General features: G+C 39.9%; 1 protein-coding gene across 3 annotated transcripts in view; it reads right to left on the minus strand.

Moving 5' to 3' along the window:
- The window catches only part of epb41a (erythrocyte membrane protein band 4.1a), a 166827-nt gene that overhangs the window by 69382 nt on the left and 70436 nt on the right, over positions 1-27009 (minus strand). For all 3 annotated transcript variants that reach the window (XM_066675380.1, XM_066675382.1, XM_066675379.1), the window contains exons 7-11: positions 19550-19768; positions 18063-18150; positions 8614-8766; positions 8387-8484; positions 6533-6708 (exon numbers count right to left, since the gene is read on the minus strand). In XM_066675380.1, coding sequence (XP_066531477.1) covers positions 6533-6708; positions 8387-8484; positions 8614-8766; positions 18063-18150; positions 19550-19768 — 734 coding nt within the window. The remainder of the gene's footprint in view (positions 1-6532; positions 6709-8386; positions 8485-8613; positions 8767-18062; positions 18151-19549; positions 19769-27009) is intronic.

Here is a 27009-nt window from a genome sequence, read left to right on the forward strand (position 1 = left end):
AGCGGTGATTAGCGAGTTAGGAGGAAAAAAGGTTTGCTTGGAGCTAAAGGCTGTGGAAGCTCATGGTTTTCTTACCGTAGCCATCGTTTTTGTTTGATAACTGTAAAGTGGAAACGTGTTAATAAAGTTTGTTTTTTCTTGTAAAATATTCTTCAGTGGAAAATGGATAATTATCAAAATGAACGACGTGGCAAGAATAAACCAATGCTTCACCTTTGCTAAAGGGTTTGCCTCTACATAAGTAAGAAAACCCAGCTTCACACTGTCTGTGCGAGTGGATTAAGAGGAAGAAAAATTCGTTTATGTAAGTGCATTTTTGCTGTGGCAGTTAGGCTAACAGGTGGAAAGCTAATAAGCTAAGCTATGGCTGACGATTCAGCTTCAGTGGAAAAAAGGCAAGTAAGGCCAACAGCAAAGGCTATGGAGGAAGCCAATGTACCCAATGTAGGGAAGAAGCAAGCAAGTTTAATGAAGATGTGAGCCCTAGTGATAGTATATCAGCTACATCCTCTAGGAGGTCTAGAAAGTCTAGAGCAAGTTCTGGATGCTCTACAGCATCGTCTGTAGCATCCTCTGCACGTTTAAAAACAGAGCTGGAAAAAGCAGCGCTGTTGGCTAAAGCTGCAGCACTAAAACAACGACATGCTTTGGAAGAAAAGGAGCTGAAGGTTAAAGCTGAAAAGGAGCAGCTTGAGCTGCAAGCTGCACTTGCTCCTGCTGATGCTCAGCTTAAAGTGTTAGAAAATTACGAAGAGTCATACGAGTCAAGTGATGCACAATGTGATGCAGGTGTGGTGTCTACAGTAAGGAAGGGAAAATCCATCCCTGTGCTTGATGAAGCAGACTGTCAGTCTGTCCACAGTCCTGCCTCAGATGTTCATGTTGCTAATGGTGATGACTTACTCAGTCATGGTCCTCACACTAAGTGTGTTCCTCCTTCGATTTGTCCAGTAAATACACAGACTCTGTGTACTGTAATGCAGAGGCAGAAAGAGATTACAGATTGCTTAGTACAGCAACAAAAATTATCTTCTTTACCACCTCAGAACATTCCCACGTTCAAGGGAGAGCCTTTGGACTATATACTGTTCATGAGAGCATTTGAATATGGTGTAGAGAGTAGAACAGAAAACAGCAGAGACCGACTGTATTTTTTGGAGCAGTACACCAGTGGGCACCCAAGGGATTTAGTACAGAGTTGTTTTCACATGAAGCCAGATGAAGGGTATTGTGAAGCTAAATGTCTCTTAAAGGAATATTTTGGAAATGAATACAAAATATCTGTAGCATACATGGATAAGGCTTTAAACTGGCCTGACATCAAGGCAGATGACAGTGAAGCACTCAACTCATATGCCCTCTTCCTGACAAGTTGCAAAAATGCAATGGCAGAGTTGGAATATATGGAAGAGATGGATAATGCTGCCAACATGCGTGCTATCATTTCCAAATGCCCATATAAGTTGAGAGAAAAGTGGAGAGGTCTAGCCTGAGACATACAGGAAAAACAGGAGCGCAGGCCCAGATTCAGAGATATAGTGGGGTTCATTACCAGACAAGCAAAGATTGCTCTCCACCCAGTGTTTGGAGACCTAAAGGACAGAAACAAAGCTCAGACAAAATCTCTGCCAAAAGACAAATAGAATAGGTAGCAAAAAGAGTTTTACTACCACAGTGACCAAGTTGGACAATCAGAGTGCAGATATGGGTTTAAGTCCAAGTAAAAGAATTCCTGTCAGCACTACTAAATCATTCAGTAAGCCCTGTATCTTCTGTCAAGGGGAGCATACATTGGAGCAGTGTAAAAGGCTGCAGAAATCTCTTCACATAGAAAAACTGGACTTTCTCAGAAGCAAAGGCCTATACTTTAGCTGCCTTAAACCAGGATACATGAGTAAGGCATGTGGAGAGAAATTGAGCTGCCAACTTTGCTCAATGATACACCCCACTCTTTTGCACATGAAGAACAAAGAGAAAGTTGTACCCAGTTCAAAGCAAGCAAAGGACACAGAGAATCCTACAGTGATCAGTAGCTTTGTGGACATAGCTGACAGAAATGCTTGCAATGGGGCCAGGAACACAGACAATTGTCCCAGTACAAGTAAAGGCAAAGAAGGGAAGCAAAATAGTGATCTTATGCTTTTTTGGATCCCGGCAACAATGCCTCATTTTGCAGCGAAAAGCTTCTGCATGAGCTTAACCTTTGTGGACGAAACATTAGCATTCTTCTGACCTCCATGGGAGAGCAAAAGATTGTTCACTGTAATGCTGTAGCTGGGTTGGAAGTGAGTGGCCTTCATAGTAACAACTTTATTGAGTTAGCGGAAGTATTCTCCCAAAAAGCAATTCCAGTGAGCAAGGCGAACACCCCAAGTCAGGAATAAGTAGACAGATGGCCTCATCTAAAAGATGTTCGAATTCCAATCATATGTGGAGAAATAGGTCTGCTAATTGGTGCAAATGTGCCAAGGGCATTGGAACCAGAGGAAGTAATCCACAGTGTAAAGAATGGACCTTATGCTGTGAAAACAATGCTAGGATGGACCATTAATGGACCACTTAGGGAGGACAGCTGCAGCAGGACCAAAACTGGTGTACCACATGTACTGTCAAATCGGATATCAGTGGACAGACTAGAAGAACTGTGGAGTCAACAGTTCAAGTATGACTTTCCTGAGGGTAGGCAAGAGGAGCAGGCAGAGATGTCAAAGGAGGATCTAATTTTCATGGACAGGGTGTCCACATCAGCCCAGGTAAAAAATGGCCACTACTTTATTGGTCTGCGTTTAAGGAACAAGGAGGTTAAAATGCCCTACAACCGTGTCATTGCTGAACAGCGTGCCTTAAATTTGAAGAGGAAGCTTCTCAAAAACACTCAATTTAAAGAGGACTATATCACATTCATGAATGATATGATCACTAAAGGCTATGCAGTGAAAGTTCCAAACAATTACATCAATCGCAGTGACGGAAGGGTGTGGTACATTCCACATCATGGAGTGTACCATCCCAAAAAACACAAACTCCGTGTGGTGTTTGATTGTGGAGCATCATATCAAGGAACCTCATTGAATAAACAACTTCTCCAAGGACCTAACCTGAACAATACTTTAATTGAAGTTTTAACAAGGTTCCGTCAAGAGCCTCTGGCAGTAATGGCTGACGTGGAAGGTAAAGGTTCCCTCAGAAGATGCTGATCTGCTCAGATTCTTGTGGTGGCCAGAGGGTGATGTAAATCAGAATCTAGAAGAGTACAGGATGGAAGTACACTTATTTGGAGCCACTTCATCACCAAGTTGTGCTAGCTATGCTCTGAGGCGATGTGCAGAAGACAACAAGCACAAATTTGATGCTTCTGTAATCAACACAGTCTTGCACAACTTTTACATTGATGATTGTCTGAAATCTGTTGCATCTCTTGAGCAGCCACTCTCTTTGTATCATGATTTGAGGGATCTTTGCCAGACTGGAGGCTTCAGGTTAACAAAATGGATCAGCAAAAGCACAAAATTGTTGTCTAAAATTCCAGATGAAGAAAAGGCACATGGCAATAAAGATCTTGATCTGGACCATAACCCGTTTCCTATAGAAAGAGCATTAGGAGTGCAATGGTGTTTCCAGTCTGACTGCTTCAAGTTCAGAGTTGTCATCCAAAACAGACCTCTTACCAGAAGAGGCATTCTTTCTATGGTGAGTTCAGTATACGATCCTCTGGGGATTTTGGCACCAGTTATCTTGCCTGCAAAAAATATCTTGCAAGAATTATGCAGATCAAAATTCAGCTGGGATGATGATGTGCCAGATAATATTGCCCATCAGTGGTTTAAATGGGTAGAGGGCATACAGCAGCCCTGCAAGTTTGGACTAGATCGATGTTTTAAGCCTTCATGCTTTGGAGACCCTGTTTCTGCTCATCTGCATCATTTCTCAGCACCTTTGTGGCCAACAGGGTGGCAGCCATTATTGAGACTTCAGCAGTATCTCAATGGAAATACATCTGCTCTCAACAAAATCCTGCAGATTATGCATCAAGGGGACAAGATGCTTATGCTTTTATGCAGAACAAAACCTGGATTAGTGGGCCAAACTTTCTCACTAAGCCAGCTAATAAATGGCGAGAGACGTTGGTTCACCTGGACAAGCCTACGACAACAGACCCTGAGGTAAAGAAATCTGTAATAGTTAATGCTATTGCAGTTGAAGAAACAAGAGATACACTGAAGCAGCTCATTGAGCACTTCTCTTCATGGCTACGTCTTAAAAAGGCGACAGCATGGCTTCTCAGAATAAAAAATATACTGCTGAACCTGTCTAAAAGGAGAAAAGTATTAGGCCAGTGTTCTTCACAGATTGAGATGGAGAAAGAAATGTCAAGCTTCCAAAGGAAACTTGTTAAGAAAATTTTAGCTCTTAAAATGCACAAGCCTGTTAGCAAAGGCAGTCATATATGCAAGCTTAATCCACTATTGATTGAAGGCATTCTTAGAGTTGGTGGGAGACTTGGACGAGCAGCCATTCCAGAAGAAGCCAAGTACCCTGCCATTCTGCCTAAAGACCACAGAATATCTGAGTTGATTTTACAGGAAATCCATAAAGATATAGGTCATGGTGGATGTAATCATGTTCTCTCTCACCTACGTCAGAAGTATTGGATTTTCAATGCTACTGCCTTAATTCGAAAGGTTCTAGCCAAGTGTGTAATTTGCAGGAGATTACAAGGTGGTACAAGTAAACAGCAAATGGCAGACTTACCCACAAACAGAGTCTTGCCAGACGAACCACCTTTCACCAAAACGGGAGTGGATTACTTTGGTCCGTTTGATGTGAAGCGTGGAAGAACCACAGTAAAGAGATATGGCGTCATCTTTACTTGCCTGACTGTGCGAGCAGTGCATATTGAAATGGCCGCAAGCTTGGACACTGACTCATTTATCCACGCCTTGAGACGCTTCATTGCAAGACGTGGCCAGGTGTTAGAAATGCGTTCTGACAATGGAACAAATTTTGTTGGTGCTGAGCGAGAGCTAAAAAAGGCAATTCAAGAGTGGAACACCTCCAAAATAGAGAATACTTTGCTTCAGCATGGAATCAAATGGATGTTCAACCCCCCATCTGGCTCTCACCATGGAGGAGTCTGGGAACACATGATCCGTTCCATCACGAAAGTGCTTAATGCCACTCTGAGAATACAAACTTTGGATGAGGAAGGTCTACATACATTTCTCTGTGAAGCAGAGGCTATCTTGAACAGTCGGCCTATCACCACACCATCTAACAACCCCAATGACATGGAGGCACTCACCCCAAACCATATTCTGTTGTTAAAAACTAGGCCATCTATGCCTTCAGGGCTGTTTGAAAGGGAGGACCTCTATGCACGTAGAAGATGGAGGCAGGTGTAATACATGGCTGACATGTTTTGGAAAAGATGGGAGATAGAATATCTGCCTGAGTTACAGAAACGTCAAAAGTGGACAAGGGTGTCGCGGAATTATGCTCCTGGAGACATTGATCCGATTGTGGATGAATCTGCACCCAGAAATTCATGGGTGTTAGGTAGGGTCACCCATACAGTGCAGGACGAACATGGTCTTGTGCGCAGAGTTCGAGTCAAGACAAGTACCAGTGAGCTTGACAGACCCATCACTAAAATATGTCTTCTTCAAGCCACAGAATGAGGCAGTGGTAAAGACTGCACTCCTACGGTGTGTCAAGTGCTAGCAACCTCTGACACCAGAAGACTTGATCTTTTTCTTCAAGGACTGTCTTAAATGTTTATGAGGTACTCACTTTATGTAAAATAATTGTTTCTATTAATAGAATACAATTAGGGGCCGGGTGTGTATGGGCCAATTACTAAAAATGATCAAAACCTATAATTTATGTTTATTTTGCAGTAATTTAATTTTTTGGACTATGGGTTTAAGATATTTAGATTCCATGCGATAGTTTACAGTTTCTGTAATATTTAGTTTTAAACTAGATAATTTAATGTTTCTTATGTGTTAGGTCATAGTGGTACTGCAGTGTCAGTATAAAGGGGTACTGTCTCTTTAAAAAAGGCGCTGTGGGGAGGGAAAGCGGTGATTGGCGAGTTAGGAGGAAAAAAGGTTTGCTTGGAGCTAAAGGCTGTGGAAGCTCACGGTTTTCTTACCGTAGCCATCGTTTTTGTTTGATAACTGTAAAGTGGAAACGTGTTAATAAAGTTTGTTTTTCCTTGTAAAATATTCTTCAGTGGAAAATGGATAATTATCAAAATGAACGACGTAGCACGAGTAAACCAATGCTTCACCTTTGCTAAAGGGTTTGCCTCTACACACCATTAAACTAATTCAAATACTGTTACTACGCTACATCAAATATCAGAGTTTTTGGTACTGCAGTACCTGAGGACAACCTGGAGAGCAATAATAGGCTACAGTTCAACAAAGATAATCAGTAATCAGTCCCTTGCATACTGACTGGCCTATGATGAGGAATAGCTCTGTCTAACAAAAATTAAATAACAAATATTGAAAAGTAGAAAACAAACCTCCATCTAAGCTGCGTGATGCCCTCTTACTGGCAGAGCGCTGGAAGTGGGGGGCAGGACGGTCAATCATAGAGCTAGCCTGGCGGGTTTGGGCCTGAGTGCGTCCACTGTAGCGGAACTTGGAACCAAGAGCCAAAAACTTCCTAGGAGTGGTAGCAGCTTCAGTAGATGTCAACCTGGGAAGGACAGGAACTTTTACATAATATAAACATTATTACAGATCTACTTAGGGTGCCGTATATAAAAATATTTCATGTATATCTTGCAAAATCTCCCTTACAACAATCTTATACCTTGTAATCTGTTTATGCAAATTTACTGATATGATTTTACCAAGAAGAGAATTACACGTACACAAAAAATATTCTGATAAATAAGAATCCTGAGCATAATAATATTTTAAGATCAACTCATGTAACCCAATCAGCCATATTATTAAAGCCAATTCCTTTTCACTGTCCATTATATCAGCTCCACCCACCAACAGTTGCAGTTTGTAGTTTTATAATTAGTGTAGTCACCCATTTCTCTGCATAATTTATCTGTTCCCTTTTACCCTGTCCTCCAATGGGCTATTGAGGAGGTATTATTGAGAGTTATACAACAGTTAGTTCCAGTTATGCACTCTAATTTGTTTAGAAGTGTTCTAACACACAGCCACATAGAGAGAAAGTTGTGTGAACTCCAATGGACCACTTTTTTACAGCAATGGCCTTTCACTCTCAATAGTTCCCAGAAGTTAGTCACAGGCTATAGGACTTTGAGTAACTTATAAGCATAACAATGTACAGCTTGGAAATTACATTCTCATAATTCTGTTAAGAAATTAGAGAGAAATCATTCTAGGGTGATGTTTGTCTGGGGGTGTACTTGCTAAATGTAACTGGGCGAGTGATTGTAGAGTTGTAAGTGGAGAAGGTGAAATAAGGGTTTATTTCGCAATACAATCTAAGCTAAAACAGTAAGGAACAGATGCCTATCAGAGACTTTTAACCTTCATCCTGCACCTCAGGTATCAAAACCCTGAGTTTTGCCTTTGTTCCTTTTTAATAAAGCAAATAAGCTTCCCAACAGTGTGCTCTTTCAGTGAAATGTTCAGGTGTTTTAACATTACTTCACATATTTTATTTGTTCTTGTAATCTTTAGTAACATAACTGCACTTCACTCTGAATGCTGATGAATTTAACCAGTGTTTTTTTTTCTAGATATGTATTAATTGTGGTAATAAGTTCAAGATAAAATATTTTTGTACTTCCATTGATGTGACTCTCTTCTCTATACGGCTCTGTTCTAACCGTGCAGATATTTTGTGATAACACAACCACCGTATCACTCCGCTGAGCCATTGCTAACAACTTTCTTATTACAATTTTCACCAATTATACTTATTCAATGTTATAAACATGTACTGAGGGCAGTGAAGGGCACTAAAGCCTTTTTACATATACAAAATTACATTAATTAAATGACTTGAGAGGAAAACAGGTTAAAAAAAACAAACAAACAAAAAAAAAACAATAAGAACAACAAAAAGAGAAAACAGATACCAGTGGACCAGTAGCAACAAGTAGCTACCAATGATTTATTTCCCAAATTGTTATATAAATGCAATAGAACACCCGAGCTTGTGTGTTATCAGAAAATAACAGCACGGCTGAGATGGATTACAGCACAGTCTTGCAATGTCAGAGAAAGTCTCTCATGTGTACTCTAGCAATTATAACCTGTATCAGTTACAATGTAGCTACATCAAACTTTTAGTCAACATTTTACTAAAAGCTACTTAAAATTGTTCTCCAATTAAAATTCACTTTAAAATTCTTTTAAATTTATGTCTAAACAATTACACCCACCTGAAAAAGGTGTGATGCTCTACACACACTTTCCAAAGCTTCTTGGAGGCTTTGTAATTGGGCAGCTTGAAGCCAATGGTACTCTCATAATGTTCCAGCTGTTACACAGAGATCATTAGTAAAGAAAGGCACAGGTAGAATGAGAGAATATGAGACCCCAACTGAACTTAGTTAAGAAGTACATATAAGAAAGAAATGGTTCCTGTTCCGGTGCTTTGTGTGTGTACCTCAGAGGGCCGTATCTTGATGAAAAAGCTGCTGCGTTTGTATGAGACTTTGAGTACTTTTGGCCATGGAAAACGGTTAATCCTCAGCTTGTCTTTATAAACCATGAGACCACTGGAACAGACACCTAACATGATATCCACCCCATCCAGATCCTGAAACAAAAAGATAAAAAAAAAATTCTACATATTTATATATTTATACTCTGTAGAGGCTCAGAAATAACAGACACATCAAAATATTGTTTTGTAATTTACCTACCTTCTTTTCAGTATAAATAGTCAACTGGTTTCAGTTAACTCAAAAAGAGTAAAGGCTATTACCTATGTCTACCAAAGGAGGGCGTATGATACGCAAGTGATAGAGAATAGAACTGCGCACCATGGAGGAAGAATAAATCCTCTTGTTTTGAAGTTTACATCAGCTCAACACGTGTGCTCTCTTTATTCTTTATCTCAGGTTGGTAAAAACATGAAAATCAAGTGTACATGAAGTTTTTTTTTAAATACAAGATGTCACTAATTAGGTAGTTGCAGATGGTGAAACGTGAAAAGGTTTTTGTGATAAATATTGTGTATGTAGTAAGTGTGAGCTAACCTGCTAATGCTAGCGGCAGTGCATAGGAATACATGGTGAGACAAGTTAGTCTAAACCAGTCAATTGATAAGGGACCTTTTGAGTATTAAATAATTAATCTATGAAACGTTTTCATCTAAAATGACAATTACTGGTTATTGTTACTAGATGTACATATTTTGGGTTATTTCCCATCACCAGAAAATCTTATTGGAGTCCAGTAAATTCAATACTGTATATGGCAGCTAAATTGAAGTCATTTGGTAAGAGATGCCATTTAGAAAATACTTGTAATTCATGAGTTGATAAATATTATTTCATATATAAAAATGTAAATATTTGTACATGTTAGAAACTAAAAATTTTTAAAGACATGTTAAAGTCAGTTATTAATTTTATGTAAAAATGTAAAATGAGATAAGTGCTAGGTAATTGAAAGTCTGAAGAAGAAGTTGGAAGAATAAATAATCTTGTTGTGAAATTTACATCAGCTCAACATGTGTGCTCTCTTTATTCTTTATCTCAGATCACATGCTCCCTGAGGTGAGTCTTAGGGGGGCAACAATACTGCATCAAGGTATAATTTTTGCTCTAACAGTGAAATAAACAGTAAAAAAAAGGCTAAATTAAAAATAAAGAGTTTGCTAAATTATTAAATCATTATTTTGAAAAGAATCACCCCTCCATAAAATGTGAGACACATATGCTATATAAATAACCCAGTAAACAAGGGACGTCCCTGGACGTTCAAAAAAGGTCTAAAAGTAGTCGGTCAGTCAAGGACATATTTTAAACGTCAGTGGACGTCCAAAATTAATTGAAAACAAGTCAGTTATTTCAGGACCAATTGACAACGTCAATGGACGTCCGAAATGCGTGGAAAACAAGTCCGTCATTTCGGGACCAATTGATAACATCAATGGACGTCCGAAATGCGTTCAAAAAAAGTCAGTTATTTCGGGACCAATTGATAACATCAATGGACGTCCGAAATGCACTGAAAACAAGTCCGTTATTTCGGGACTAATTGACAACGTCAATGGACGTCCGAAATGCTTTGAAAACAGGTCAGTTATTTCGGAACCAATTGATAACGCCAATGGACGTCCAAAACGCTTTGTAAACAAGTCCGTTATTTTGGGACTAATTGACAACGTCAATGAACGTCCGAAATGCGTTGAAAACAGGTCAGTTATTTCGGGACCAATTGATAACGTCAATGGACGTCCGAAATGCATTGAAAACAAGTCAGTTATTTCGGGACCAATTGGACTTCCGAAATGCGTTGAAAACAGGTCAGTTATTTCGGGACCAATTGATAACGTCAATGGACGTCCGAAATGCATTTAAAACAGGTTAGTTATTTCGGGACCAATTGATAACGTCAATGGACGTCCGAAAGGCGTTTAAAACAAGTCAGTTATATTGGGACGAACTGATAACATCAGTGGAGGTCCAAAATGCGTTTTAAACAAGTCAGTTACTTCAGGACCAGTTAACGTCAGTGGACGTCCAAAATGTGTCTGTTATTTTGGGACAAATTAATATTGTCAGTGGACGTCCGGAATGCGTTTTAAATCAGTTAGAGAAAGAGAGAGAGAGAATGTGTGTGTGTTTGAGAGAGAGAGAGCCCCTCCCCTTCAGATAACGGTTACTCTGAGTTTGAATACAGCATCAAAATAAGTTTCAGTGGATGATTTTTCAACGGTTTGTGGAAGCAGGCATTACAAAAACAGCGGAAGAGGCTCGTATATTCAGAGGTAAGTGATATTTAATCTTAATAAAACTTTAGTTTCACTCATTCTAGTAAAGTATAAGTATTTAAAGAGCTCTAGCAAAGCAACAGCTATGCTAGGTTAGCATCTCAGTGAAGACAAGTGAAGGAGTAGAGGAGAATAATAGTTAACTCATTCTGTATAAAATAAATTCAAAATAATATTACATTATTAACAGTAATGTTTTTGACATTTATTTCAGCAGGTCTGCGTTGCAGTTACATGCAAGCCACCTTGCTAACAATGCGAATGTTAACCAAATATCAAAAGTGCTGGGCTGGAAAGTAAAATCATACAATAACATTTGCGCAGGCCACATTTGTGCTTTTCCAAATATGTGAAAATCATCAGATGAACGGCACTTTTATCTGAAGTTGTGTGTAAAATATCGATGTATTGTACTCTGTTATTACTTTTACTTAGAAAATCAATACATATAATTTTATTAGGTGCACCAAAACATTTACATATGATACAATATTTTGTTAGACTGACAATTTTTTTCCCACCCAGGTATCCAACTAACTTGGAGTATGTTCATGTTCCCAAAGGTTTAACTGTTAAATATAAATGTTGTGGGGAACACTAATGCAAGTATGTATTTTATTATATTGTAGAATTAGTAATAATATTTTTAAACTTATAAGCTGTGATCTGATTATTAATGAAAGCATACATGTATGCCATGTCATGTTTGAGTCACATATTTTGGGCTAATTACAAAATTTTGCCAATATGTTTATAAATATTTTGCTTTTAACTATGGGTGTAATGTTTTTTCCAACCAGGATTGTGAACTGACAGGTACAATAGAATAGAATAGAAGTGTTACATAATGGAAAATATTAAATAAAATTGGATAAACTATTAGGAACCATTAAGTGCTAATGTGTTACATGATGAAAACTATTAGATGTAGACACCATTAAAATCCAGTCTGAACCATTAAATTCTTAATGGAACCTACTGTACTTTGAAAGTACATTTGTAATGTGACTCTGTTACTCGTCTTTTCAAAGTTTATGTTTGGATGTCTTTTCAACTTTAATTTAGTGTTTATTGAATGACATTTAGTACGTGATTTCAATGTTGAAATAACAGCTTTAAAAGGACGTCTTTAATGTGACTTTGTTAGTCGTCTTTTCAACTTTCAACCTTAGAAAAACGCTGATTGAACGACATTTAGGTACGTGTTTTCAACGTTGAAATAACGGCTTTAAAAGGACGTCTTTAATGTGACTTTTTTAGTCGTCTTTTCAACGTCTGTGTTTGGACGTCTTTTCAACTTTCATTTTCAACCTTAAAAAAACCCTGATTGAACGACATTTACGTACGTGATTTCAACGTTGAAATAACGACTTTAAAAGGACGTCTTTAATGTGACTTTTTTAGTCGTCTTTTCAACGTCTGTGTTTGGACGTCTTTTCAACTTTCATTTTCAACCTTAAGAAAACGTTGATTAGACGTCAGTCAAGTACGTTATTTCAACGTTGAATCAACGGCTAAATGTTTACTGGGAATGATGACTAGACTGAAATGAATCAGTACTAACAACTAGAGGGGAAAAGTTCATGAATGAACTTTGAATATGGCTTGTCGCATATTGCTAACATTGTTGCAACGTTAGCTTATTTACTGCTTAACAGCTATGAAATTAATGTTGTAGAACAATCTATCTAATACTACCTTTAAAATACCACATGCTTAAAAAGACTTTCAATATATTTTGACTGCCACCTTAATAAAAATTCCACATAAAAAATGCCCATTTTATGTAGACTTCCACCTCAAATAACTGACCACTTCAAATAACCCTTAAAACCTTAATAAATTGCCAATATATTTTGACTGCAACCTTTATAAAAAATTCAACCTAAAAAAACTGCAATTTAAATTAGACTTACACCTTAAATAAATGACCACTTCAAATAACCCTTAAAACCTTAAAAATATATATCGAACACCACCTTAAAAAATCCACCTTAAGTTAACACAATTGAAACAGTCACATTAAAAATAAATACCATCTCCCATCTTCCAATATATTTTGCAGGCCACCTTTAAAAATAAATCCTCCTTAAAAATCTGCCATTTTATTCCTTCATTCATTGTCTGTAATCGCATATCCAGATCAGGGTCACGGTGGGTTTGGACCCTAGCTGGAATCACTGAGGGCAAGGCAGGAACACACCCTGGAGGGGGTGCCAGCCCTTCACAGGGTGACATACATTCACACAGTCACTCACTCACTCACACCTATGGACACTTTTGAGTCCTCAATCCACCTACCAACGTGTGTTTTTGGACCATGGAAGGAAACCAAGCACTCAGAGGAAGCCCACACCGACATGGGGAGAACATACCAAACTCCTCATAGCCATTCACCCAGAGAGAGACTTGAACCCGTAACCCCAGGACCCTGGAGATGTGTAACAGCAAAACTACATCGTGTAGCTTAAAAACAGACAGAGTTAGACCAGGTTGAAATTTTGGGCAATGCGTTCCTATGGGATTCCCATTTTGGAACTTGTATTCCAAAATCTGTAAGTCGGATCACTCCAAAAAGCACAAGCAACGTAACTGGCTATAGGTTCTATGATCCTGTGAAGTTGCTTGGCTGAAAACCCTAGGAAGAGTAAAAATGCAAAGAGAATAAGAAGGAAAAAGAAGAACAAAAAGTAGATTATGAAGAACAGTAATTTGGCTTTGACAAGCCAAATTAATAATAAGATGATGACTACAAAAAAAAAAACCAGTAAATTGGCTTTGAAAAGCCAAATTAATAAATCACCACTAGGTGGGAGCATGCCTTTGAGGTTAATGAAATCCATTTTAAATCCATATCTTGATATGAATAGATTGGCCTGATTTCCACTATTAAATTGGAGTAATGATGCAAGGAAATGCATGATGCTATTTTAGAAGGGCACAAACACTACAGTGAGCATTATAGGGACAGACATTGACTACAATTGTTATATGCCATTATCTTGTTATTGTGTTTAATTGCAAACTTTGCAGAAAGGAGGTTGTTTTTTTTTTAACTGTGCAGAAGACCTCCACTAGTCATCTGCCACTGTCCAGGATGTAACAAGTTAAAAGAAATGGGTAATGAAATTGGGACGTTGTGTAAAACATAAATAAAAACAATACAATGATTTTCGAATCCTTTTCAACCTATTTTCAATTGAATACACTACAAAGAAAAGATATTTAACGTTAAAATGAATAAATTGTATTGATTTATTGCAAATATTCACTCATTTTGAATTTGAGGCCTGCAACACATTCCAAAATGGTTGGGACAGGTGCAACAAAAGACTGGGAAAGTTGAGGAATGCTCAAAAAACACCTGTTTGGAACATTCCACAGGTGAACAGGTTAATTGGAAACAGGCGAGTGTCATGACTGGGTATAAAGGGAACATCCCCGAAGGGCTCAGTCATTCACAAGCAAGGATGGGGCAAGGTTCACCACTTTGTGAACCACTACATGAGCTAAGTGTCCAACAATTTAAAAACAACATTTCTCACCGTACAATCGCAAGGAATTTAGGGATTTCTTAATGTACAGTCCATAATACCATCAAAAAATGAAAAGAGAATCTGGAGAAATCTCTGTAAGTAAGCAGCAAAGCCGAAAAACCAACATTGAATAACCTGTGACCTTCGATCCCTCAGGCGGCACTGCATTAAAAACCGACATCATTCCGTAATGGATATTACCACATGGGCACAGGAACACTTCAGAAAACCATTGTCAATGAACATAGTGCATCCCTCCATCTACAAGTGCAAGTTAAAACTCTACCATGCAAATCAAAAGCCATATATCAACAACACCCAGAAATGCCACCAAGCTCATCTGAGATGGATTGACGCTAAGTGGAAAAGTGTCCTGTCGTCTGACAAGTCCACATTTAAAATTGTTTTTGGAAATCATGGAGGTCGTGTCCTCCGGGCGAAAGAGGAAAAGGACCATCTGGATTGTTATCAGCGTAAAGTTAAAAAGCCAGCATCTCTGATGGTATGGGGATGTGTTACTGCCCATGGCATAGGAACTTGCACTTTTGTGAAGGCACCATTAATGCTGAAAGGTACATACAGGTTTCGGAACAACATATGCTGCCATCCAAGCAACGTCTTTTTCAGGGACGTCCCTGCTTATTTCAGAAATACAACGCCAAGCCACATTCTGAACGTGTTACAACAGTGCGGCTTCCAAGTAAGTGAGTGTAGATACTAGACTGGCCTGAAATTGTAAAAGTGTAGCGCATTATGAAGCACAACAAAACATAAACCCCGGACTGAAGTTGTACATCAAGCAGGAATGGGAAAGAATTCCACCTACAAAGCTTTAACAATTAGTGTCCTCAGTTCCCAAACAGTCACAATATAACAGACTATTGATATCCTGAAGATGAAGAAATTTTTACTGTGGAATTTATTTGTAATGGCCCTGTGAACATAGCATGTGATATGACAGAATATGTGGAAACATGAACTGTTGGTATACAGTCATGTGAAAATTAGAACATCCCATGAAAGCCTTTGTCTTTTCAAACATATTTAAACATATGTACCGTATTTTCCGCACTATAAGGCGCACCGGATTATAAGGCGCACCTTCATTGAATTACCTATTTTAAAACTTTGTCCATATATAAGGCGCACCGGATTATAAGGCGCATACAATAGACGCTACAGTAGAGGCTGAGGGTTACGTTATGCATCAATTAGATGGAGCTGTGCTAAAGGGAATGTCAACAAAACAGTCAGATAGGTCAGTTCAACTTTATTAATAGATTACAACCCAGCGTAGTTTAAGGTAAAACATTTAGTGCAATGTTAATATACCCCACATAGTGGGGGGAGGTAACTTTTCCTCGATTCAATAATAATAATAATCACAATATAGTAACACTCGAAATAGTGCAAAGCTTGCTGCTGCTCTATTCCCGTGTTCTTCTGCGTGACTTATCGCCTTGAGTTTAAACTCTGCGTCATATGCGTGTCTCTTAATAGGAGCCATATTTCAAATGGAAATGAAATATATATACCGGTATATATCCAGCATGCACCGCGTGCGGAAGAAAATGAAGTAGGCGGCTGCTTACCGTAGTTGCGAGACCTGTTGTGGCTCAATATTGGTCGATATATAAGGCGCACCGGATTATAAGGCGCACTGTCGGCTTTTGAGATAATTTGGGTTTTTTAGGTGCGCCTTATAGTGCGGAAAATACGGTACATTTGACTTTCATTTGAACAGCACTAAGAAATGCAGCTTATACAAATAAAACTGAAGAAGTTACTTATAAACATAGGTTGTACAATGTAATTGACTTTGGCAGAGAGGATATGGCAAATATTTCATGGGTGCAACCCACATACTCAGCTCTACTGCTCATCCCACAAATGCATGTTCCTTACAAATGTGGCACCATTGAAAAGGGAAATTAAAAGGCTTTGTAAATGTATAAGATTTATTGCAATATGTATATGTATATGAATATGTATATATAAATATTTATAATATTAGAAATAGCCAGACATTGTGAATATACACACCGCTGCCATCTAGCGGTGACACAATGCAACTACTGCAACATTTAAGGTGAAAGTGAAAATCAAAATGAATTGATTGCTCATCCTTGGTATCCCGTTGTGTACTCTGAATTTTTTGTAAGTCGTATTTTGGTATCTGATTTTTGTCTACCGAATTTGAAACTTTGAAATATATTGTTTGAATTTTTTTAACTGAATTTGCTAACCTTAAATAATAACAGTAAAAACATGTTCTTGAAAATTCACGAGTTCTATTCAGTAGCAATTATATTCAGATGCATAATTTCAGTGCAAAAAAAATTCAGTGCTACAAATTGTAAAAAGGTGGTAATATTTCAAAGTCTGATGAGACAGATTTGCTTCCATAAGCCTGTCCCAACTTTTTTGGACCATGTTGCAGGCCTCAAATTCAAAATGAATGAATATTTGCAAAAAGACAATAAAGTTTATCCGTTTGAACATTAAATATCTTGTCTTTGTTGTGTATACAATTGACTATAGGTTGAAAAGGATTTGCAAATCATTGTATTCTGTTTTCATGTAAGTTTTGCACAACGTCCCAACTTCATTTGAATTTGGGTTGTACCTGCTGTGTACAAACACTAAGAAATATGATTTATGCTCTCCCCTGTATTGTATTTTACATTTACAAAAAGCTTGAATAGCAACAGGAATTTCAAGTGAGTACTTCATGATGAATCACAATACTGTAGCTGTTTCAGATAAAGTTCATGTTTGAACTGGTGATATTCTCCATACGCCTTTCTCTCCCAAATCATATAATTTATTTATATAGACCCAGGTTAGTTTCTCTCTTTTCTGCTAAAAGCAGCACAACAAATAGTTATTTTGGTCTGCTGTATATGTTTATAATACATGGACTGATGTGTTTCTGAATTCATTGGAAACCGCTTATTCAATTCAGGGTCACTGTGGGTCCAGAGCCTACCATCAATCACTGGGCACAAAGCGGGAACACACCCTGAAGGAGGCGCCAGTCCTTAAAGGGCGACCCACACACTCACTCTCACACCTACGGACAATTTTGAGTCGCCAGTCCACCTGCCAACCTATGTGATTTTAGACTGTGGGAGGACACTTGCGCACCCGGAGGAAACCCCTGCGGACATAGGGGGAACACACTCAGTGTGAAAACACAGCCATATGCATTTCTTTATATGACTAAAATGAGCCTTTTCACATGTCATAATCCTCCAATAAGTGCGGCCACATTATCATGCTATTATCATATGAATATGAATGGGTGGGACATCAAGGGTGGCGGTCTGAGTCTTAGAGAGAGACGTGCCTCTTGTTACTCATCTTTCTACAACAAATAAATTTCAACCTTTTATATACTTGAAAAGTAGAATCTTTAAGGTTTCTGGTGGTATGTTTATTATTTTCTAGGACAAAAACTAACTGAATTGTATTTATCCTGCTGGTGGGACCGCTGACTCCAGAGGGTTAAAGAATAAAGGCTTCTAAAGCCTAATGTCAGGGAAAAGAAAAAAAATTTTCAATGTGCTTCTGGACCTTAGCCTGATGCAAGTCCACACCATACATTGAAAGCTTCTTAGCATTCTCCAGGAACATCATGTCAGCTTGAGCTGGACTCATAGACCTAGAAATGAACACAGGACAATAAAACAAATAAACACTCAACATTTACAGCTTTAGAAAACTGCTCAGAGAATAAGACAGAATAATTCAAAGCCTATTTGAAGCCTATAATGAAAACTTAACATTATTAATTTAACAACGAGAATTTGCTTATGTAGTGATCTTCATCTCTAAATGCCAATTCACATTTTAAAAGTTATTAGGCCAACAAATACATATATACCAGTTTTGAAATCAACTGCCATATAAATACTTGCTATATATAATATGACTCATACAACATAACACATAATTACACATTAAAAGAATGCAAAGTATCATCTAAACTTATTAACATATTTTTTTCAATATTCTATTGAATATTCGATGCTATTGGATGGACAACATCAATAGAAAATCATTGTCAATTGAGTATTCTAAATAGATGGAGCACCACTCATCAACAATTGGGATGACCTGGGTTGCTTTTATGATCCAGAGCTAACCCTTAAATATCAGTACCCGACCTCACTAATATTGTTGTGCCTTAAGGCCATTAAATCCTTAAAGCAAATTTTCCAATATCTAAAAGGTGTAAAGTGGCAAACAGAGAGTACTAGTGTGCACTCAAAAATCATTCATTCATTCATTCATATTATGTAACTGCTTTATCTAGTTCAGGGTCACAGTGGGTCCAGAGCCTGACTGGAATCACAAGGCACAGTACAAGAACACACCCTGTATAGGGCGCCCATCCATCCTATAGACAAATTTCTTATAATGCCAATCCACCTACAAACATGTGTTTTTAGACTGTGGGAGGAAAACGGAGCACACATGGGGAGAACACACAAAACTCCAGGTAATACAACACAATTTTAAAGGAGCAATATGTAATATTTTTACTGTACTAAATCACAGAATGACCAAGATGTGCCAAAGATTAAATAAACTTATTGGAGCACTTTGAGACACGTCGATTCCTGATTTGAACTCTGTTTGTGTTTTAGCTTATGATCCCACCCACTGCCTAATCCCCAGTTCTGTTTTCACACCTGGGGCTGTCAGGTATTAAAACATGGAAACGAAAAGAGAAGTGAAAAGAGATATGAAGCTGGAGAATAATGCTGTTAGCCTCGTAACCAACCCATTTAGAGTAGAGCTAAACTTGAAGATCTTAAAGTTGTCTTGTTGTTCATGTAGGTTCAGTTTCCTCAACCTGGGAAACCATGTGAGCGTTGTATCTAGGGAGGGGGCAGAAATCTCCCTCCAATGCTTCAAATTTGGATTGTGGTAGCAATTTTAAAAACTTGCTACCTATAATTTATCTATTATAGATTCCTCTTTTAAACACAGACACACAGGACATTCATTTACAACCCTGACACTGGTTCAAGTGCAACTCTTTGAGATAAACTTACCGATATGTTCGATGGAGCTCCATAACTTTGTCCTCCAGTTCCTTGGTTTGGTTAGGGATGAGTTTTAGCTCCTTGGCATAATCTGTGCCATGGACCTCAGGGTCATACTCCCCCAATTCAGACTGCAGGGCATAAGAGCCCAGCAGGGCTAAGGTAACAAAGGAGCAGGGCAGTCGGCTACTTAGGATGTCCTTGCGTAGCTGCAGACACAGGTAGTACCTGTAGACCAGTTTAATTTGTTAAAATAAAAATATTATAAATATTAACAGACATAATCATCCTAATCTGTGAAATTGCTGTTTCTTAATCCTGTTAATTTTGGTACTAATATTCAGAAAGATACTTATGTGCAGAAGGTGAAATACAAAACATTATTTAAAATTACTAGCAAAATTGAATACTTTATTGCCTAATTAATTAGGCTTCTTAAAAAGCCATTACATTCTCTACAAATCATACAAAATGCATCAGGATGCATTCGACACCATTCAAATCAAAAGCTTCTGTAATAACTCCACTGTGTAATGCTGGGTTAGATGTTAGATGAGGAATGAGTGGATGAATGTACATGCAAATTAGGACTGCATGTAACAATTATTTTTATAAAAATTAATTTGGCAGACTGTCAATTTATGCATTAGATGTTTATTTGAAAATACATATAAATACACATTATTATTATAATTTTATTTTAAATAAAGTGTATTATTGATGTGAAATGGTATGAAAATTTAGTATCACAATTAAAGTGGCCAAAATGATCATGGTATTGTTAAAATGTCCTAAAAGAAAAAAAACAGGCATCAATTATTGGGTCAAATAACAACAGGCAAACAAATATTCCAACACTAATTTCAGGTCTGCCTATAATTTAGAGTAAACTATTTCAAGTTAAAGTAAGTTTTCCTTCTATCAAGCCTGTTTGTTGCACTCCTACAGTAACATCATTGCTTCCTACTGTAGTGTAGTATGATGCATGTTGTTTAATTTCTCTTAAGAAATTAGATTTTTGGGACTTCAGGATTTAGCCTGGACACTCTTTCCTCCCCCAATCCCAGATTAGAATTTCAGATAACACTTTTAGCGTAGAGAGAGGAATCATAAAAACGACACTTTATGCTGATTCACTTCTGCTGCTTCAATGGGATTTGACTTAAGGCACAGAGACTTATCCCCTTTGTAAAACTGCTTCATCAAAAGCTGTTCAAACCAAAGGATCAAACCTTCTCTAATTGCCAATGGTTTATAAAAGGACTCGAGTTTCACATTGTGTACATAGAGTAAAATTAATTTTAGTTGGACAAAAAAAGGGAATTATAATGATATGTTTAAAATGAAATTTTAATCATGAATCATCAGCATCTTAACATATCAGCTATTGTGTGTGCCATTTGGTTAAGCATTGCATAAAACATAATGCTTTGTCTGAATAATATTACTTAGCGTTAACATATAATCTTTTATATTGCACCCTAATTAATCTCTCTCAAGTGTAATGAACTTGCTCTAGGCTACTTTTCAATAACTATGCTCATGTGAGAACTTTTGTGTAGGAAGATTAACTGGTAATAATTGCAAAATTCAGAGATTTTGGATATTCATTCAACAAGGAGATTGCAGGATTCATGAAGCTGTTCCTTTGTCTTGTCAAAGGTCATACATTTATATGTGATGTCACCACTTCAGGGAGGTTCTAATCTAAAAAACAAGAATTTCTAGTCTCTGCAAATATGTAATTGAATTAGAACAAAGGAAGAGATGCTCCAACCCTCAATCCCTGAGGACCAATCAGGCCTTCAAGGTGCTGAGGTTTTTAGTCAGTTTGGAATCAGTTTTATTTCTTTAATTGTAGCGCTAAGAAGACGGGAACATGAAGGAAGAGAACAGAACCTGGAAAAGAGAGAGTGTAGAAATGGGAAAATAAAGGAACAAGAGAAATGCGAACATAAGTTTAAAGCTGTTTCTTCAAGGCAACAGAAATTCCAGATAAAGTTTTATTTATGTTTATATTAGCAAAATTAGGAAGCTGTAGTTTAATCCAGTTGACACCATGCCCTGAGCATGAAAGAGACCTCAGACCTCTGAACTTTGAAAGCTGTGGAACAAGAGCTTCAGGCCCAGCCTGCTGCCCAGGACAGACATGCCCGTGGCTTGTCAAAAGATGCAGAGCCAGCGATGGAGATGGCCACAGGCTCCTACAGAATGGTTGCCCAATATAGCTGTGTCTCTGACCAAAGCCATAGGAAGAAGAGGAAGGGCTAATGACTGCTGCTGCGGTGCAACAAGGCCCATGTCTATGAGAAGCTCCAGAAAGCCCTGGCATCTGTGAAGTCCTCTGCTCACACTGTTTCGACTCACCTCCAAGAAAAGTAAGGTTCATTCATGCCTCAGAGGTTGGTGTTGGGTGCAATTCTGGGTATTTCCCTCATGTATCTATCTCTCTTCTCCCTCATGTATTGCTGAAGTCCATTTCATTATATGAATGTTTAATCAATATTCAATATTGCACTCTATTTTGGAGTCAGCCAGTTCTCCCTCAAACTTCTTCAATTAATACAAAATGCTGCTGCTCGACTTTTAATGGGATCGCGTAAGAAGGAGCATATAGCTCCCATTCTGGCCTCTCTCCGCTGGTTGCCTGTGCATTTTAGAGTACATTTTAAGATTCTCTTATTTGTTTTTAAATCTTTAAATGGACTCACCCCACGTTACCTTGCTGAGCTACTACATACCCACGTCTCTGCTCGGTGCTTCAGGTCAGCTGATCAGCTGTTCCTGGAGGTGCCAAGGTCGAAACATAAGCTCAGAGGGGATAGAGCCTTTTCAATTGCTGTGCCGAAATTGTGGCATAACCTACCATTATATATTAGGCAGGCTTCCTCACTATTGATTTTTAAAACTTATCTTAAAACCCATTTTTATTCCTTAAAGCATGAGACTTTTGCTTTGATTTATTTGTTTGGTTTTATTTGAGTTATTTATTTCTCCTTTATTAGTTATTTTTTGTTAAATAACCATCTTTGTACAGCACTATGTTTTAGCTGTTGTTGTTTTTTAAAGTGCTCTATAAATAAAGTTGAGTTGAGAATATTTGATATTACATTTTATTAAACCAGTCCTTATTGTGTTGATAAAAACAGTCCTTGCTTATTTGTTTGTGTGTGCACTATTCTTGTACAGAATTCTTAATTTCTGGTCAGATTCAATTTCAGAGCCAATGACCATTCAGTGGATCAATAGCAAAGTTATTAATTAATATTAATTAATTATAGCCAAGCCCACTATATTATATGTTGTGTCACCCAACATGATGGCCTCATCTACTGTCATTTACAGCTGTGAATATTTGAATACGTTTTGATGAATTCTTTTGATGGTTGACTAATCATTTAAACAAATGTTAAACAAAAACATCCATCCATCCATTATCCACCGCTTATGCGGGTCTGGGTCACGGGGGAAGCAGTCTGAATAAAGAAGCCCAGACCTCCCTCTCCCTAGCCACTTCTAGCTCTTCTGGGGGGATACCAAGTCATTCCCAGGCCAGTTGATACATGTAGTCTCTCCAGTGTGTTCTGGGTCTTCCCCGGGTTCTCCACCCCATTGTACATGCCCAGAACACCTCACCAGGAAGGTGTCCAGGAGGTGTCTGGACCAGATGCCTGAACCACCTCAACTGGCTCCTCTCGATGTGGAGGAGCAGCGGCTCTACTCCAAGTCTCTCCTATCCCTATCTCTATCTCTAAGGGAGAGTCCAGACACCCTGCAGAGAAAAATCATTTCAGCAACTTGTACCCGCGATCTCATTCTTTCGGTCACTACCCAAAGTTCATGACCATAGGTAAGGGTTGGGAGGTAGATTGAACTGTAAATTGAGAGCTTTGCTTTTCTGCTCAGCTCTCTTTTCACCACAACAGACCGGTGCAGAATCTGCATTACTGCAGACGCTGCACCGATCTGCCTGTCAATCTCCCGCTCCATTTTTCCCCTCACTAATGAACAAGACCCCAAGATACTTGAACTCCTCCACATGAGGCAGGAGCTCACTTCCAACCTGGAGAGAGCACTCCACTCTTTTCCAGCTAAGTACCATGGACTCAGATTTGGAGGTGCCGATTATCATCCCTGCCGCTTCACACTCAGCTGCAAATTGGGTCCATCAAGGGCTGGATGTCCTGGCCCGTCGAAGCCAACAAGACCACATCATCTGCAAAAAGCAGACATCGGATCCTGAGACCACCAAACCGGACACATTCCACCACTTGGTCGAGAAATTCTGTCCATAAAGATTATGAACAGAATCGGTGACAACAGGCAGCCCTGATGGAGTCCAACTCCAACTGGAAACCAGTCGGACTTACTGCCAGCCATACAAACCAGACTCCTGCTCTGTTTATACAGGGACTTGATGGCTCATAGCAAAGAGCCCAGTACCCTATACTCACAGAGCATCCCCCACAGAATATCCCGAGCGACACGGCTGAATACCTTCTCCAGATCCACAAAACATGTGTAGACTGGTTGAGCAAATTCCCATGCACTCTCCAGAATCCTAGTGAGGGTGTGTTCTGTGTACCAAGACCAGGGTGGAATCCGCATTGTTCCTCCTGGATTTGATGTTCATTAGTCTGACTCTCTACTCCAGTATCGCCACATAGACCTTACCGGGGAGGCTGAGGAGTGTGATCCCCCTATAGTTGGAACACACCCTCCGGTCCCCCTTCTTGAAAAGGGGAAACACCACCCCTGTCTGCCAGTCCAGTCGCACTGCCCCTGATGTCCACGCAAAGTTGTAGAGACGTGTCAGTCAGGACAGCCCCACAACATCCAGAGCTTTGAGGAACCCAGGGCAAATCTCATACTCTTACTGCCAAGGAGTTCTCTTTCAAGCATTCGTTTCGTTGTCTCACTATGGGATATGCCCCCTTCGCGTATACCTCAAAAGCTCTATTACCCCTGGGCTGGCTGACATCTGTGATGCTCGTGTGCTGCCCCCGATATATAATACGGAGCACGACATCATAACCTTATTTAAAACCTTCTTCTCGCTTCACTCCAGAAGCCTTCATTCTCTCTCCTCTCACGACACCTAAGCTTCACTGTCCACCGACGGAGTTAATACCTCTGTTGACGGGTGCTTAGTGTCGTTAAGGAAGAGAAAGTTATTGATTCGTGTCTTCACCATAGCTCGGATTTTTCTAGTCAGTTTGTCTTCAAACAACGGCTACGTAGCTAACGGGCCCTGCTAATTAACCACCACATTAGTTGCGGCTTTCGGCTAGTCGTTAGCTCCCGTGCTTGTGGTACTATTTGGTCACCACGCCAATTGTTTCAAACAGCACAGTCTAAGCACAATTTAGCACACCAACTAAATGGCTGCAGCAATGCAGGCAGTGTCTATTGGGGACAGTGAACCAGCGCGAACGTGTCCCTGCGGGAATAAAATCTCTAGCAGGGCTACTCACCAGGTCTGCTCCGTTTGTCTTGGGCTGCGACATGCCCAGGCAGCGTTGAATGACTGGCGAGCACTGTGCGAGTTTTACCGTTAAAAGCCTCCGCCGTAGGCTGGCATGCCAACTCTACGCTGCCCTCTAAAGCTGACCGCTTTCAGTCTAACATGACTGAACGGGCTTATAAAACAGTGGCACTTTCCGTGAGAGCCCTGAATGCCATCTCCATGCCTACCAAGCTGAACTGCAGGACGAGACGTCAGCCACGCCAGGTTTGTCTCAGTGGGAAGAGATTTGTGTGGTCACTGACCTCTCCCTGTCTCCAGAGATGTGTGGACCAATCAGCAGGGAAAGCCATGGCCACCAGGGTGGTCCAAGAAAGAGGCAGGTGGCTTAACCTGGCAAACCTCTCTGACAGGGAGAAAGAGGCGATCCTTGATGCACCACTGGTGCCAGAGGGAATCTTTGGCTCCGTTCTCATGTTAATGCAAAAGCAATTTGAGGAAAAGAAGAGGGATGATGAAGCCCTTTAGCTGTGCTTGCCCAGGAAGCCACAGCAGGGCCCCTCAGCACCACCTCGGCCCTCTTTCATGCAGGCTGCCGCTCGCCCAACCACCAGCTTCCGCATCCCCAGACGACCTAAGCCACAGCCTGGCCCGCCAAGTCAAAGTGGCGGCGCTGAAAGTAAGACTGTCTGGCACAAAAAGACCCAGGGGCTGCCACAGGCAGTACAGCCTCCTCCCTCTATCCTCACAGGTGGTAAGGAGGAAGAAGTCGTCTGCCTAGGGGTTCTTTGCTTCCAGCTCGTGCATGCAGTACAAAGCACGTGCAGTCACACTCTGCGGCCAATGGAGGGCACGAGTGTCTCACAGCTAGACAGTTGGGCTGCACGCGTTTCATCTGAGTGGGTACTAAGAAAAATACGACATGGGTACAGACTGCAATTTTGCAACCAGCCCCCAAAGTTCAAGAGCATTGTTCACTCCAGGGCCACTGGGGAATCAGCTCACATCCTCCAGGAAGAAATCTCCTCACTACTGGGGAAAAGAGCTATAAGGTTGGTCCCACCCGAACAGAGTCGGACAGGGTTCTATTCTCTACTTCCTAGTGCCGAAGAAGGGGTCCCAAACCCTGCGCCTGATTTTGGAAATACAGATACTTAAGACGGTACAAGTTCAGAATGCTCACTCATCCCACTCTGCTGAAGTTTGTATGCCCAGGAGATTGGTTCACATCCATCGACCTGAAGGACGCTTATTTCCATATCAGCATGTACCCGCCGCACAGGAAATACCTCAGGTTTGTTTTTGCGGGGGTAGCCTACGAGTACATGGTTCTCCCATTCGGTCTCCTCCTCAGCCCACGAGTATTCGGGAAATGTACAGAGGCAGCGATTGCCCCTCTAAGAGAGAAAGGCATTTGTCTCCCTACTTATATTGATGACGGGCTTAACACAGCACAGTCCAAAAAGGAGGCGAGAGCACACACAATGCAGCTCATGGAGCACCTTGTGCAACTAAGGTTTCAGATAAACAGGGAAAAGAGTGTGCTGATGCCAACCCAGCGCATATCATACCTGGGCCTGTCACTGGACTCTTCAGGGTCAAGTGTCTTTCAGGGCAAGCCTGTCTACGGATAGAGTTGCAAAGCTCAAAACATGCTTGGATACATTTCAGAGGGACAGTATGATCCCATTCCGTGTGGTCTCAGCTTTAGACGTAATCCCTTTGGGACATCTGTTCATGAGGGGGTTTCAACGCTGGGTGGCTTCGCTAGGGCTAAACCCGCTGTATCATACACGCCGGAGAGTGGAAGTCACTCAGGCAGCATTGATAGCCCTGTGTCAGTGGAAGCTCACAGGTTTTCTCACACAGGGGGTTCCTATGGGCATAGTATATGCCAGACGTGTAGTGACTACAGATGTGTCACTGTCCGGTTGGGGGGGGCACACACGAGTGTAGAAGAGTGAACAGCAGGTGGAACCACAGTCAGCAGTCCCTCCACATAAAC

The sequence above is a fragment of the Hoplias malabaricus genome, chromosome 6 (genome assembly GCF_029633855.1).
Source record: "Hoplias malabaricus isolate fHopMal1 chromosome 6, fHopMal1.hap1, whole genome shotgun sequence".
Taxonomy (NCBI): Eukaryota; Metazoa; Chordata; class Actinopteri; order Characiformes; family Erythrinidae; genus Hoplias; species Hoplias malabaricus.